General features: G+C 39.3%; 1 protein-coding gene across 1 annotated transcript in view; it reads right to left on the reverse strand.

Moving 5' to 3' along the window:
• Window positions 1–16,101, reverse strand: part of aff2 (AF4/FMR2 family, member 2) — a 153,453-nt gene that overhangs the window by 92,475 nt on the left and 44,877 nt on the right. Inside the window, exons 2-4 of the mRNA XM_044204347.1 lie at window positions 14,717–14,837; window positions 6,500–7,142; window positions 4,748–5,181 (exon numbers count right to left, since the gene is read on the reverse strand). Of these exons, the coding sequence (XP_044060282.1) occupies window positions 4,748–5,181; window positions 6,500–7,142; window positions 14,717–14,837 (1,198 nt within the window). The remainder of the gene's footprint in view (window positions 1–4,747; window positions 5,182–6,499; window positions 7,143–14,716; window positions 14,838–16,101) is intronic.

The raw sequence follows: 16,101 nt of genomic DNA on the forward strand, positions 1-16,101 counted from the left end.
ACTTCCTCAGAGAGGGTATTTCTATACACTGGAATTTTATATACACCCTTCTCTCAACATTTTACCGTCATCCCCCCCGTGTCTGCCTGACTATCCATCTGCACTGTTACAGTAATGAATGTACTAACAGGGAAAGCTTCCTTAAGCATTTGTTGACTTCTAGAGTGTGGGGTAAATTATTCTGAGGCTCTGAATACATAGCTCACTGAAAAACACACAAACAGTTTTCCATGAATAGGTCTCATGTTAATTCAGAGATTTTACTACTGCAGCCAGTCAGTCAGTAGAAAGCGTCTGTCCTAATTATTGCATCTTCTATCTTTGGTGATTTTCTCTAAAATATTTCCCTTCATTTCCCAGTTTTTACTCTCCACTCACTTCAAATCAAAGAGGCTTCACTGGGACAGTAAAACATTCAACTCTTTTTTTTTTCTCCTGCTGTTTGTTGCTTGGTGGGCTGTAAAGCGCAAGTGATAATTCTCTGTGGGTTCATCACTACAAACAAACTCTTTCACATTACACATAGTGATTTGAATGCATTGTTAATATGAAAATATTGATTACTGCAGCTTTAAAATGACCCTTCACTCTAGAAAGCTAGCAAAGTGCTGTTTGGATTGGTAAGAAGGTAGTATGTCCGCAAGCTCACCACTGTAGCTAGAAATAACTCTTTCTAACCAAGGCAGAAGGATCTTAATGCAATGACTCCACAAGCATTTGCCAATAAATCAGTACAGCTGATGCTGATTTGCACCGGCCTATCTAACTCAAAGATGTTTGATGTAGCAAATTAATATGCTAATTAGCATATGACATCATCTGGCACCTTCCAGCAACACGTATAGCTGCTTTTCCTCAAGCGTCAGCGACACAGATGCCAACATTACGTGTTTAACCCACGAGAACCAAAGTTAGCGGCTAAACGATCCCAGGCGACTTCAGGTGACATTCGCACCCTTTTACATTTTGCTCAATTTGGTATTTTGTTCAAGTGTCTATAAACTGAAAGAGATGGGCCAGTTCATTTGTTAAATCCAAGCACAACTGTCTGTCATCTTTTGAAGTAGGAGCAAAAATAAAAAAGGTCCATTTTAGAATGGGCATTTTGACTAAATGTGATTGGTTCTCGTGCTGTGACAATTTAAACTGGGTTTGCATCTATCACTTTGAGGTTTTACACTGCCTTGTAAAAGCCGTCCCTACATAACCTGTTAAGAATATATTGCTAAGTGCTTTCTGCTGCTTAAGAACGGAAACCAGTTTCTGCTAAAACATAAAGAACTTTGACAGACCTCATGTTAGAGGGCAAGAAGCTAAATGTTGTAGAGAGAAAGTCCATCTAAATTTAGTTTAACCAGCTTCAGCTGACATCCGTTTTCACAAATGTATATTCCCACGTTCACTTTTATCAAGCTGGTGTGTTATATAAAGGCAGGATCTTTTCATGCAAAAAGGCATAAATGAATGCTTTCTCTGAGAGCAGAATTGATTTGGTTGGTGTTAGCCTCGTGGTGATTACTGACTGGAGGTCTTAGTCGACCCTGCTTCTTATTTACCGCTACATTAGTGGTGAGGCGCCGTGTGCACCTCTACACACGCCTGACGGAAACACCACAGCAGGCCTTCAAATCAGTGTGAAATTACATCAGCTCTATACTTTGAACTACATGTAAATGAAACTTGTCACAGTGCTGTTGGAAATGTCACCTGTCACCTCCATGTTTACCTTCTTGTGGCCTCGCTGGCAGGGCCTCACAAATGTACTTGTATATCCACTTGACTTGGATGTTGTTTACCTGAATGAAAATGCAGTGGAGACTGTAAGCAATTGAATGTCACTAAAAGCATAGTGACAGCTTGACTTCATGTGAAGCAAGTGTTTCTATAAAGTCTTCTTCTGCTTCTTTTTCCCCGTTGAGGATAAAAGACAGTGAAGCTCAAACATCTAGGTGAAGTTACAAAAGCACGACAGATTTTTGAATGAAATGGGACTTTAGTTTACTGTGTGTGCTAACTTTCCATTTTAATGATTTTTTTATTCAGACCTGATTTTTGGTTTGATGCATTTGACACAGCAAATATCAACATGTGGTGGTGGCTTGTACATGTGATGAAACTACAGGATTAATAGCTAAACATCATAATATCTCAAACTGGATCAGTCCAAGGTAAAATTATGAAGTGCCTCACTTTGAGCTGCTGACAACAATTAAATGTTTGTGTGTGTGTGCGTGTGTGTGTGTGTCAAGTGGTTAAGCTTACTGTAACTGTTAGGAAAAGATCAATAGTGTTACAGTATCTCTCTCTCTCTCTCTCTCTCTCTCTCTCACACACACACACACACACACTTAGGAATAAAGGGCTCTAATCAATAATTCTATAGTGCTAACAGAAAGCTTCCACTGCAGTTTAAAGGCTTAATGCACACACACCCTTAACACACACTCACACTTACAAAATCACTGAACACTCAACAACAGAACTGTGATATATTGAGTATTTCAAACACATTCATGGCACTTGAAATAATTTGAAAACCGTTAAATGGAAAATCAATCATGCTGATTCACTCCACAGGAATTTCTTTTATTGGTTTTGCATTCACGTGCCACATTAAGACGACCACTGTTATTACTGATACCTGTTAATGTGTTGCTAAACTTTCAGTTCACACATTCACTAATCAAAGGGGAAAATGTGGACATTTTACCCTTTTACCCATTCTTAAAGTCTTTCATTTGCTGTCTGGTTTGTCTGGTTCAATCCTCTGATTTGCTGCTATTTGCTGTTTAAGCTGCAGAACACATCCTATAACTAATCTAACCAGAACAAATACAGCGATGATAAGGTGCTGTAATCAGTCAGTCATTGTCTTCCTCTATCCCTCCTTACTCTTTCTGCCTCATTCTCTCCGCCCCCTCATCATCAGTCTCCCCTTTTTCTCCACATATCCCTCTCTTCCTCCCCCTCAGTCAGTATTGAGTTTACATTTTCCTTCCAACAAACTCTCGCCAGAATTAATATGAGAGGAGTGAAAACTAAACGGTAAGCAGGCTATAACGGAGCATCCATGGATGTGTAGGTGAAACAAAGTGAAAGAAACCACTCACGGCCATGAATGTGCTTACTTCTCACCCTCCATAGTGTTGAAAGTAAAGTATATTTTAATTCCGTCCCTGTTTCCCCTGTCTCCCTTGCTTTCTCCTTCTCAGTGCCATATGCTCAAAGCTCCATCTCGGGCTCATTTGGAGTGCCACACACACACACGCACACACACACACACACACACCAGCTCTATCAAAGCACAGGAACAGCTGGCTTGCTCGATATGGATGACTACTCGCCTGTCAACCAGTTTCACACAGCACACACGCGTACAGTACACACACACACACACACACACACACACACACACACACACACAGACACACACACACACACACACACACACACACACATCATCAAGGCTGGTGTTTCTTGCTGTTTTGAAAAGGAAAGTGAGTGAGAGATAGACAGAGAGAGAGAGAGAGCAGGTCGGAGAGTTAAGTGAGTGAGTCAGAGAGAGTGAGTGAGAGACTTGTGGAGGAGTTTGACATGTCCATTTGACATTACAATTAGCCAAATGTGTGGATATTCCCCGTGATATCATTCGACAAAACAATACAGTGATACAGATTTGAAAAAGAGAGAGTTGCTGTTATGATCAAAAAATGCAAACATGCACTCACAACATTAGATGCACTGACAGTATGTGTCAGTGTTCACCAAACGCTCATGAATACATGTTGGATTTTATTTTTGCCAGCTAGGTGGGATTTATACCCTTAGAATAATGTGCCTTGGGTTTATTTCAGCATTCATGTCTCCAGCATAAGTAACACGCACATACAATCATTTAAGTGCTCATTCCTTAGAAAAAAGTTATAATAATACATTTTTATTAACATATGGTTAAATTAAAGAAACTATGTAAATGACATTCTAACCAAGTAATAATTTGTCTTTTTAAATTAGTTTTGAACACTTAAACTATATTTTGGCTGTCATAGTCAAACAATGTAAAATAAAGAATTAAAGGTGCATTTGGTCATTCATGTGATCAAATGACATAAGTTGTTTGAATCCCAATGAAGCGGAGTTCTCTTTTTAAACTGTATGCATTTCCTGTTGAAACATGATGTTACAGTGGAATATGATGATCACCTGTCAAAAGCATAGCCCCTATTGTTACATCACTGATTGGGGTGTGGCCAAAAGTCCAACATGCTGAAAGTTTCCACGCATGAACACGCATTTGTCATATTGTGACATAATCAAAAAAAAAAAAAAGATGAGACTATATTAAATCCAAGGATATTATGATGACTTATAAGCATCTTCTTTATTTAGGAAGTTACAAATTAGTTTCTTTATTTAAGAATCTCTGTTATCCCTAAGCATTATTATTATTGGAAAAGGAAAATATTTGGTCCTCTGTTGAGTTGTAAATATTTTGCTTGGGGTTAATGTGTGGCTTATGAAACAATAAATAGCACATGGGCTATTGTGAAAATTTTGTGTTATAAAAAATGAATTTAAATGATTAATAATTACTTACAAAAATGAAAAAAATGACTAACATTATTGGTGACCCAATTGTAAATAATACAATCCCAACTGTTACTGTTGGGACCATTTTAACTACTTATCAATTAGTGTTCAGTACACCATTTATTACTAAACAATTTCTTAGTGATTGTTCTCTTACCTCCCCTGCGTGGCTGAGACTCAGTTTTGGCAGTTTATTCTTCACATTCCCAGAGTTTCCTCCGTAAGCCTGACTGTTGTTAAATCCCTCTGTGGCCACTAGAGGGGGTTTAAGCTGGGGAGAGTCACTAGGTGCCTGGTCCTGACCATCCATTGGTCGAACATACGCTGTGGGCTTTTGCTGCACTGCGATCGGCTTCCCTGATAGGCTACCAGGTGGGAAGGTGGGGGTAGTCAGTCCAGATGTGGGTGTGGTTAGACCAGGAGTAGGCGTCGTCAGAACTGATGTGGAAGCCAGCGGGGAGGAGGATGTAGAGAGGTGAGAACCCGTCTCATTTTCAAATGGGGAGGATTTAAAATGTCCACCATTTTCTGTGTTAGTGGAAGACTTAAAATGGCCACCGTCCATGGTGGAAGATCGAAAATTGCCACCATCTGTATGAGAGAAGGAAAAAAGAGAAAACCAAAAAGAAAAGTCAAAAATTACCAAAGCAACACCTGTTATTGTAGAATATTGCTCTGCTCTGTGCTGTCAAAATCTAATGACGGTTGAATGCCAAAAATTCCCTCTCCCAGATGAACGGAGCCAATCACAATCAAAGTAAATTGTTGTTGTGTTAGAAATCAACTGAAAGATGTGGTTATCATCGGATGCAGATGTTAATTTTCATAAATCCCGCCCAAAAGGTGACAGAGTCTGTTTTTCACTGAAGTTATTCATAAGCACTCATGGCTCCAGCAAATACAAAGATTTTCCATGAATATCAAAATATAAGAAGTCCCCTTTTTGTAGTGTGAATGGCAACTTTAATCAACCACATTCTGAGATATTCCCCACTACTGTTAAAGGAATAGTTTGGGAAATGTGCTTATTCACTTCCTTGACGAGTTAGATGAAAATATAGATACCACCTCATGTCTGTATGCTAAATATGAAGCTAGAGCCAGAAATTTATTAGCTAATGCCACGTTCATGTTATATTGTTTAGACCGGAGGAACCGAGTGGGATAAAACGTTCACGGCAGTTGTAATTCAGTGATTGAGATATCGGGAATTTCTGTCCCACTTGTTAAAAAGAACTACAGATGTGTCAACAAACTGCAAAATGGCTGTAAAGCCAAATTTACTGGCAGCTACAGCTGAATACAATTCAATAGTAACACTAATACAATTGATTTTTGTTAATTTAAAAGGGGCTATACAACATTGGTGTCTGGTTTCACTTCTTAACAAATGGCACCAAATACATATCATACAAAATTAGCTCATTTAAGATGTTTAAATAATGTGTCTACAAGACTAGGAACACAGGTAACCATCTTGGAATGAACACTCCCAAGTCTAAATTACGGGAGGTTTTCCAGTTCTTCCCATTCTGCTGACATTGCATGAATGCAGCAATAGCTTAGCATAAAGACTGGAAGCAGGTGGAAACAGCCAGCCTGGCTCCATCTAAAATTTAAAAAAAAATCAGCACCACCTTGAGATATAACATGTTATTTACTTAAATTTAAAGGTGCTGGTAGGCAGATTTTTTAACACTTGACAGAGCCAAGCTAGCTGTTTCTCGCTGCTTCCAGGTTTTATTCTATGCTAAGCTAAGCTAACTGGCTACTGGTTCTAGCTTTATATTTAGCATACAGACATGAAACTTGTATCAACCTTTTAGTCGAACTCTCAGACTGAAAGCAAATAAATATATTTCCCAAAATGGCGACCTATTCCTTTGAAGCCCTTCTGTGTAGGACTCACCTGGGAGAGGAAGGGTTTTGGAGGGGTGGGAAGAGTGCCTTCTCCGAGAAGAAGAGGAAGAGGAGGACGAAGTGGAGGAAGAAGGGCTTGAGTCTCCTTTTAGACCGAGTTCATCTTTAAGTGAGCTAAACAGCTCTTCATGCCTTTGTTCCTCTAATAAAGACATTTTCCCTCTTCCACTCGTAGCTGCTGTGACCTGCCCCTGCCCATTCTGTCCTAGCCCCAGAACGAGGCCTGTTCCTTGGGTACTCTGTCCATGGCCTGACCTTGACCAGTCCATGGAGCTTCTTGACTTTTTCGAATTCTGATGTGGGAGGGTTGTGGCGCTTGATGACGATGTGGTTGAAGCAGGAGGTTGCATGGAAGTTGAAGATGAGGAAGAGGCATTTCCCACCCTCTTGTCCCCACCCCCTTCTGCTCCTCCTCCTCCACCTGTTCCTCCTCTCAGGGCTTCGTTGAAAAGCTGGGACTCCATGGCGGGTCTCTCTGTCGTTGAAGTGGTCGGGGTCTGCAGGTTGTTGCTGCCTTTGGGGATTCCCACCAAGTGGCTCTGGTTGGAATGGCTGGTTAATAGGTCTTTCATTTCTTCATAGGAGCCCAGTGTGTTCTGGACGCGACTGGCCAATGCATCACCTTTATTAGTCTGAAAGAAGAAAAGGAAGAAGAAAAAAGACAGCAGGAAGGAAGAGGGAGAAGAGTATTAATTAAGTCTTCCATTTTTCCATTTCTCTAGGCTTGATGAAAAGCCCTCTTTATTCATTCAGAGAGGAACAGTGAGAGACAGATAGGGTGACCATTGACCAGACATCAGGACGAGATGATTAATTAAACACATGCCACACTTAAGAGGGTCCAGTCCAGGCTGGAGCAGTAAAATTAATGGAGCAGGAATCATTATTAGCCTGACCCCAGATTCTCAAGCAATCATTGCTTGGAGGACAGCGCGGGCCTTACTGATATATGACGGCATAGAACCTTCAGCTGCTACGTGGTAATGCTCAGATGTTCCTCAGAATAGCTCAAGAGTACCATTTGATGGCTTCTTTAATGATGAAACTACATGATTTGATCATTTGGCATTTTTTTGAAAGGAGAAGGGCAATCAGCAGTGGGTTCAGTAAGTCTATATTTGGAACCATATTCTTACAATAAGCCATGAGAGAGTTGGAAAAAGTGAACACCAGTAGATTTTTATCCAGTTCTCTGAGATTTCTTTTCTACCTGAGCAACAAATTGTGAAGCAAAAGTTAATCATGAGCCAAGTCAGACTATAATTGAATCGCGACATTTCATCATGAATTACAGACAAATGATGAACACTGGGGAAAAAACTGAATAAGATGAATGTGAAATGCAAGTTTTGTGGTTTGCTCAATAGATTTTAGCCATAAAGGCAAAGTACACCCTGTACTCTGCTAATCACCCCTGTGGTGACATGGAGTGACAGTGTCCAATAAAGCTACAATAGGTTTAAAGGTTGAAACATATGAGAAGAAGTGAATAACACCGGTTATCTAATTTTCAAGACAGGGTGAAATTGATTGTAGCGGAACTTAACACCAGTCATGCAGATCTGCGTGAGGCTGTCTGGGTCGATTTTCAAACTACATTTATTTTCACAGTGGTCAGAAGAATAAAATCACACATCTTGTTCATCATTTGTAGATTCAAATAAAAAAAAATGTGTCAGTTAATGAACATGATCCATATGTCTTTTATTCTTGACTTCTCTAGAAAGCATGGATCTTGGTTATGTGTCCGTGTGTGTGGTTTTGTTTTCCCTAGACGCAAACAGCTTTGGTCGAATAACCAAATAATACTGTTATAACAGGCAATGATCCATGGAGAGGTCTTATTGCTGAGGAGGGAATTCTGTTGTGTGTGTGTGTGTGTGTGTCTGTTAGACACCTCACAACCTTACAAATGAGTATAACACCACCCTTGCATTTGCTCTAATGGAGGGCATGCAAGCATCATTTAATGGTAATTGCTATACTGCGCTGCCCTTTTTTTCATAATCAAATTGGTTTGATGGTAGTTTATGAACCAGGTGAAACTGAAATGGATGGTTTGGTTTCTGGTACAAGTCACACAACCATCAGGAATATTGAAGTACCAGTAATCTTGATTAACTGATTAATTGTTTGAATTGTGAAACAAGACTAAGAGGCTACAGCCATGCCAGTAGCTCTGTGAGGCTGTACTTGGGCACAGCGGTGCTTTGAGCTAAATGCTAACTTCAGCTTGCTCACATGCTCACAATGACAATGGTAACATGTTGATGTTTTGCAGGTATAATGTTTACCATGTTTACCATCTTAGTTTAGCGTGTTAGCATGTCTGTACCACAATTTGTGCAAGTCCATCTAGTAGATTTTGAAATATTTGACCGTACAAGTGAAAACTCGCTAGAAGAAAAGTCAGGGGATCATTAAAGTCATTAGAACTCATCCTCTGGGATTAAACATGTCTACTAAATTTCAGGGCAATCAATCCAAGTTGTTGAGATACAGTATTTCAGTCTGGACCAAAGTGGTGGCCCAACCAACATTGCCATTAAATGGAGCCACAGCGCTAGCGGGCTAAAAGTTACTGAAACTATTAATGAATTATCAAAATAGATGCCAATCAATATTCTGTCGATCAACTAATTGATTAACAGACTAGTTGTTTCAGCTCTGGAGTAAAGCCCTTTTTGTATTAGATGGAATTCCTTGGGGACCTCATGTGTTTTAAGTGATCCAGCCCCCCATATAAATGTTACATTCACTGCATTTGTGCAAGATAATGGAGGGTTGTGTTTCACTCAAATTTATGGGACCAATTCCCAAGGATTATCTAGTGGCTGAGACATAACTTCTGCTTTATCTCTCAAGCGATGTTTTTAATAACCACCAAAATCAATAGCCAGATGAGTCTCCCAAATGTGCACATACCATGCTTTTAAAGCTCTAACTAATCATTTATACTGCAACATTCACAATTCTCAGCCTGGAAGAGGAAGAAAACACAACTTCAAATTACTGAGATTCCAATCTAGATGAGATCAGTGTCATCAGAAGTCCTTTAGGTTTGGCAAACTATGGTACGCAATTTGTGGTGGAATTTTTACTTTATAGATTGAGGACATGGCAAATTTGCACAGGGCTGAGAACAAAGACTGAAAGAATATCTCTGCAATTATTAAAATCATAGGTGACACACCCTTGTGGTTCTGTGGTCCACAAAAACCTCAATTCAAATCTATGTGACTGGAAGCAACATTCATCTCTTCTACCATGTCTTTCTTCACTTCACTGTATTCTTCATTTTTACACTCTAATAAAGCAAACCATGAAAATACCACCCCCCAAAATTAAACAGCAAAGATTTAAGGCCTATTTACAAAAGATTCATACAAGAAAGAAGAGAAATGCTTTCAAATAATCTTAACAGATGTAATGTCAGTGTGTACACACACATACACAAACACTACACACCGTGGCGAGCCAAAGTTAGCTGTGAATAAATTAGCCCATCTCTTCTCCATCTCAGGCTCATGAATAAAAGATCTGGTGGCTGAAGAGGAACAGAAAACACATTTACAGAGAGGCAAAATGGAAAACAGAGGAGAAGGAGAGGATGAATACCTGTGTGTGTGTGTGTGTGTGTGTGTGTGTGTGTGTGTGTGTGTGTGTGTGTGTGTGTGTGTGTGAATAGATCATCCCAAATAGCTGCTAACAGCATAACGCTCTTTAACAGGATTAGAAGAGGGATTAGCTAATAGCTGACAGAGAGAATGAATACTGGAGAGAGGGAGAGAGAAAGACAGAGAACTAAAGTGACGGACACATGATAAATATACAGGCACATAGTGAGAATGATGGTAGAAAAAAATGAAGAGAGAGAGACAGGGAACGATAAAAGTTCTATAAATCCTATGTGATAATGAAAAAGGGCTGATATAGATCTCTAAAGGAGCAGTTCAGTAAGTTCAGTCAGCATTTAGACACAGAGAAAGTGCAGCGAGGTTGTAGAGGCCAGGGTAAATCCACTGAATTGTATAAAGTAAAGCAACACCCTCAGAAAAAAAAAAAGAAATTGTTAGTGTGGCAAATAAATCAGCAGAAGAAAGTAGCAAGGTGTGCCAAAGCCGTTTTTCAAGTTGAGCAGCAGTGAGAGATAAACTGGGGAAGTGTATGGAGGGAAAAGATTAGTTGGAAAGACCTGGAATATGAAACAAGTAAACATGTTGTCCCCTCTGAATGATGCAGTCACCCCTTTGGGCCAGTCACTTATAAGATGTATCATTGCTCCAAGTTTTATCTGAATTATTTTTACCTTTAATTGTAGCTCCCTTGTTAAGTTAATCACTGTAATAATTGAGGGATGTAGAAATCCTCTGCACAGCAGCCATCTTCAGTCAGGTGCTGGTATGCGAAAGAATCCATAATGAAAAAAGGGTTTGATACACACCAAAACCCAGCTCTAGACCCACTGTCTTAATTTTTCTTTAATTAATTTAATTAATTTTTGGAAATACTGAGCGTGTGTTAATTCCTAGTGAGTTTGGATTACATGTGAAATTACTGTCTAAATTGTAACTCATAATAAATTATGTTAAAGGTACCCCCATCAATATTCATATATTAACAATAAATAAAATGACTATGTGTGATGAGAGATGTGTCTATTGCAGTTAAGAACCCACAGAGAATTATCACCCAACTCTGCAGTTCCCCTCAGCTCTACAGAGCGTTTTAGCATCTTTCAGCTCATCATTTTGGTTTTATGGCTCAGTCTCACAGGTCTCATGTCATTTTCGAGATGCAGTCAGCTGTTTTCCGTGAAAATGCTCTGATAAACCCACTGTATGCTACCTGCCCAGCAGCAAACAGCAAACAAAGTTAGTGACTAGGTGGTGAACAGAGTGAAGCAGACATATTGGGTTTTCCCTCAGTTGGTGGAGACCAAAACTGTGCTAAAAGGAGAGTGAATATTGACTTACATTCATCAGGTGGCCAGAAACACGACACCAAATGAATGTTAATGTTCCTCTGTATCTGCTGGATGTGTAATAAGCCAGTTTGCTAACACGTTGACCAGATCAGCTTTATATAGGTAATATATCAATGTTCTGTTTACAGCTTGTTTCAGCAGGTTTAGTATCTAACTATATATAGTGGTATGAAATTATGCTTTAGTATAAACTGAACAATCTCAATTCAAGGTCCACTTACTTGCTTGTTCTGGAGCTTTTGACCCTATCACATGGTCCTCATAGCAGAGATTTGAAAGATTCAAGATTGAACAGACGGTACATTAAAGGTACTGCGTGGAGATTTGTACATGTATTAATAGCTTTTTATTGATAGTGTGTGAAGGAACTGTAACGTAACTTAAAATAATGAGACCTTCCCCGACTTTCTCGGTTGCCTATAACGGCCATCAGTGTCATAAATAACAAGGATTTTCTGAAAACTCCACACAGTACATTTAATGATTTAGACTTAAGAGCAGATTTTAAAACATGTTGAAAAAAAAAAGAAGTTTACGTATCTGTATCGAAACTCATACAGGAACAGAGACCGAAACTTTTATCCAGCCCTAAACTGAGGTTTTTATAGCTTTTGATCATCTATGTCATCTATGTAACCTGTCACCTAATTGATGAGCAAGCCAGATGAAGCACACCTGAAACATGGTATTTGATCTTCCACTACTTGCAAAAATACAAAAATAAATGACGTGAACAAAGAATCTTTTCATTTTGACTCCAATCGCTGTAATAATTTAAACCCCTTAAGACAGAAGCTCAAATGCATCATCCCCTCAAGATTCATCTAAATAGCAGCAGTGGTGTCTGAAACATCACCCTTCACACAGCCCAGTTCACAGTCATCCTTGCTCTCTCTTTGCACACACACACACACACACACACACATCTTGACCTCACCTCAGCACCATTAATTGGTTGGAAACAATTACTTGGAGTATGGAGGCACCTAGGATTAGATTCATTATCAGAACAACCTCTCATGTGCTGCCATCGCCCCCAAACCTCACGCAGCGTCTTAGTGAGAAGCCCCCGTGTCCTCTGCGTTCAGACAAAGCAGTTAAACACATTCTGTCAAGATTCAAAGCCAGTCTGTCCCAAGGTCAATACACTTGGCAGCATAATCAAGTGTTGAAGTGCCTGGCGGTAGCAAATGAGAGTTAACAAACCGAAATCAATTTTATACACAGGGGCAGGAGAGTGGCCATATACTTCATGCATGACTAGTTCACATTCAGCTAAAGAAGAAACTAAATGATGGCATCTCAAGTACCTTTGAACAGAACAGACCAGAACCTTACTGTATGCTCAAGGATATTACACTATTGGCTTAAGGGGGAGAGCATGAGAAAAAAATGGTTACAATAGCCTATAATGACCCATAGGCCATCATCAGCTTTATCATCCACAAAAATAGCATTAAAGTGCATTATGGTACAAAATATATGTTTGGATAGTTATTGGTTAGCAATAACAATTCCTTTCAATTGATTGCTTGCACAAGGCGAAATAGTTTCATATGAGACTAAATCACAAAGCGGGGCTGCTTTAGAGGAGAGTGGCCCATCCTCACTGATTAAAATGTCGTAAATTCACTCCATTTTCCCAAATGAAATTCTGGTGTCAGGTATGTCCATTCTCCTCCCGCAGAGATCAATCAAAACTTAACAGCGAAATATAAAACTGTCTCCTAAACAGCAATGAGAGAGCACTCTGTGTGGAGAAAGCAGCACCAGGTTGTAAAGACGAGTGTGTGCTGTGTGCAGTTTACTGACGTTAGCTTACAGGATTGCTTTGTGTTTCAGTCCTTAAATTTAAACTGACAGACAGTTACTGTTTGCATGATAATTGTGTTTGGAAATATGCTTATTCACTTTCTTTATGATCTAGACGAGAAGACCACTGTGTTGTTACGTACATAGCTGGAGCTGAACTTAAAGTCACATTCGGACAGAGTTAATATAACAGGGGGAGGTGGCTCCTCTGTAATTTAACTCATTGTTCTGGCAAGTATTTTAACCATCAGGAAATTACAGGACATGGTCTGTAACAGACAAGGACATTCCACAGGACAAACCCAAAAGCCAGAGGGACAGACGTGAGGCAAAGACAAGTTACTGCATGAGGTGAATTTTGAGTCAAAAATCAAACTCCTTCTCAGAGTCATAATTCAGTCAAATCTTAACACACAGACATGATACAGATATTGATATCATTTAGTGTGACTTACACTTTCCGATGTCCTTCACAAACTAATGTCCATAAATCTGCTTAGAAATCATAGAAAAAAGACGATCCATATATACATTTTCTTCAGTTTCAAAGTAATCCAATCATAGTTGTTTGTACAGCCGTGGGTACGTTGCAAATAGGAACTGCTAGTAGCTAAATTGGCCCTCTTATTGGTGCCAATTTGCCATAATGTAAACAAATATAGGCTAAGAAAACAGGGTTTAAAAGAGAATACAGTACCTACCTGTAGCTGACATTACAACTGCAAATTTGATGAGCTTTTATGGGGTCTTGCTCTCTTGATTAATTAGCTTTAGTATTAGCTTCAGTGTTTTCTGTTGTCATGTTAGTTCCCAAATAGGCCTCAGATTAGCAGCATTAAAAACATTTTTGACTTACTCCATTTTCACACAAAAGTCAAATTTCACACTGAGCTGATTAAAAAAAGTAGATGGACAAGCAGCTCTTCTCGCAGAAAAAACTCAGAGATCCTCTTTAAAATACTAGCACATCCTTTTGGACGGGATTTAAGTTAGAGGAGGACAAACAAAAAGTTGGTAATTGCAGCTGTAATTATTCCTTGGGTGGGGGTGAAACATTACCCACTTACACGTAATATTATCATCACCCCACCCCCTCTAGAGAGATAAATCCAGTCTGAATGGGGCTTTAGAATGAAAGCAGGGGGGAACAGCTAAAACAGCTAACGTTAGTCACTGCAAAGTTCAAACATATGCCTACCACCACCTCTAAAACTGAATAATTAACATGTTGTATCTCATATATTTAATTTCTTTCTTAAGCTAGGCTAATCACCTGCCAGCTCACTTAACACATCTAACTCTCTGTATCTCTGTCCCTCTCGTATTTCCCAAAATGTTGAACTATGTAAAAATGATTAACTATTTAATTATCTAATTATTAACTATCCATTAATCAATCACGCTTACTTTATAAGGTTCCCCAAACAAGTTGAATCCAGTTGAGAACAGGTCTTCATCCTGTTGGACCTCCTGGTTCCTCCTCTCCCACTCTCTCCTCTTCAGGGCGCTGCGCTCCGACTCCAGATGACTGGAAGGACACAAAGAGAAAAGCTTGTTAGGATCCCCAACTGAGGCCGACACATTGCCTGCCACTGGTTTTTTAATGAGTACTGCTAACAAGTCATTTTTGGATCTGCAAAGAGCATTGGCTGAAATTCTTTTTCTGCAGTGTGATTAGAGTAGCCGGGGAGCTGGTAAAGGAAAATAAAAATCATGTCAGTGCACTGTCTGAAAATGACTCAAAATCCACTTAACATATAAACATGGACGAAAGAGGAAAATTAGAGTAGAACTGAATCACGGTATCAGTTTCAAAGTGACAGTAAGAAAAGATGGTTTCTGTAAAACAAGAATTCAACAGAGAATAAGTAATGTAGGTAAAAAATCCAACTTGATTACTGAAGCTGAATGGTTTGTTTAAGATTATTAATAATATTTTAACTACTTATCAAACCTGGCTCTCTGACATATCTCTGGATATGATACGGTTTCCATTTTAGTCACTATTTACTTCACTTCACATGCTGTCTTCACATAAACACTTTAACAGTGACCCAAGTGTTTGGACTGAAAGTTTCAAAGAATATATGGATAGTTTTCAGTTTCTTTGAATCAGCTCAGCACTGAGCTGAAGTGGTTATTTTTACTCTGGACTTTTGAATGAATTCCAGTAGTCTTATATTTGATTTGCAAAGGCTGCTTGGTTGTCGGACTCCCATAAAATGGTTATCCCATGCTACTACCCTTATGTCATCCAGAACTTTCTACAAGCCATCGCCCATAGCTTTGCTGTATCTGGAGGAAACAGTTTGAGTCAAAACAAGATCAGCCAAGGTCTATATACTGCAAAATTCATAAGGAATAGTACAAAGAATCTTCCCATTTGCTGCAAAAGGTCTTGAGATGTGAAGGAATTGTGGCAAAAAATATTTGTCCACATACTAGATCAACACTACACTCTTCAGTCTGTGCGTTCAACATGGAGCTGAAGCCAGGAGGAGATTAGCTTAGCATAAAGACTGGAAGGGGGAAACAGCTAGCCTGGCTTTCTCTAAAGTTACAAGTATGCCTAAATGCAACCTCAAAAGCTCTAACACATTGTATCTCATTTCCGTACACAAACAAAAATTTAACCATGACAATTTGTGGTTTTAAGGGGAGTTATGCTGTGTAACTGGCCTATTTCTTGACAAACAAGTTTATCTATCCACCCAGCACGTCACTGTACCCGAAATAAAAATACCAAGAAATAATTACCACTTGTTAAATAGTGAGCTTTAGAGGTGTTGGTA

This window comes from Siniperca chuatsi, linkage group LG8 (assembly GCF_020085105.1).
Source record: "Siniperca chuatsi isolate FFG_IHB_CAS linkage group LG8, ASM2008510v1, whole genome shotgun sequence".
NCBI lineage: Eukaryota > Metazoa > Chordata > Actinopteri > Centrarchiformes > Sinipercidae > Siniperca > Siniperca chuatsi.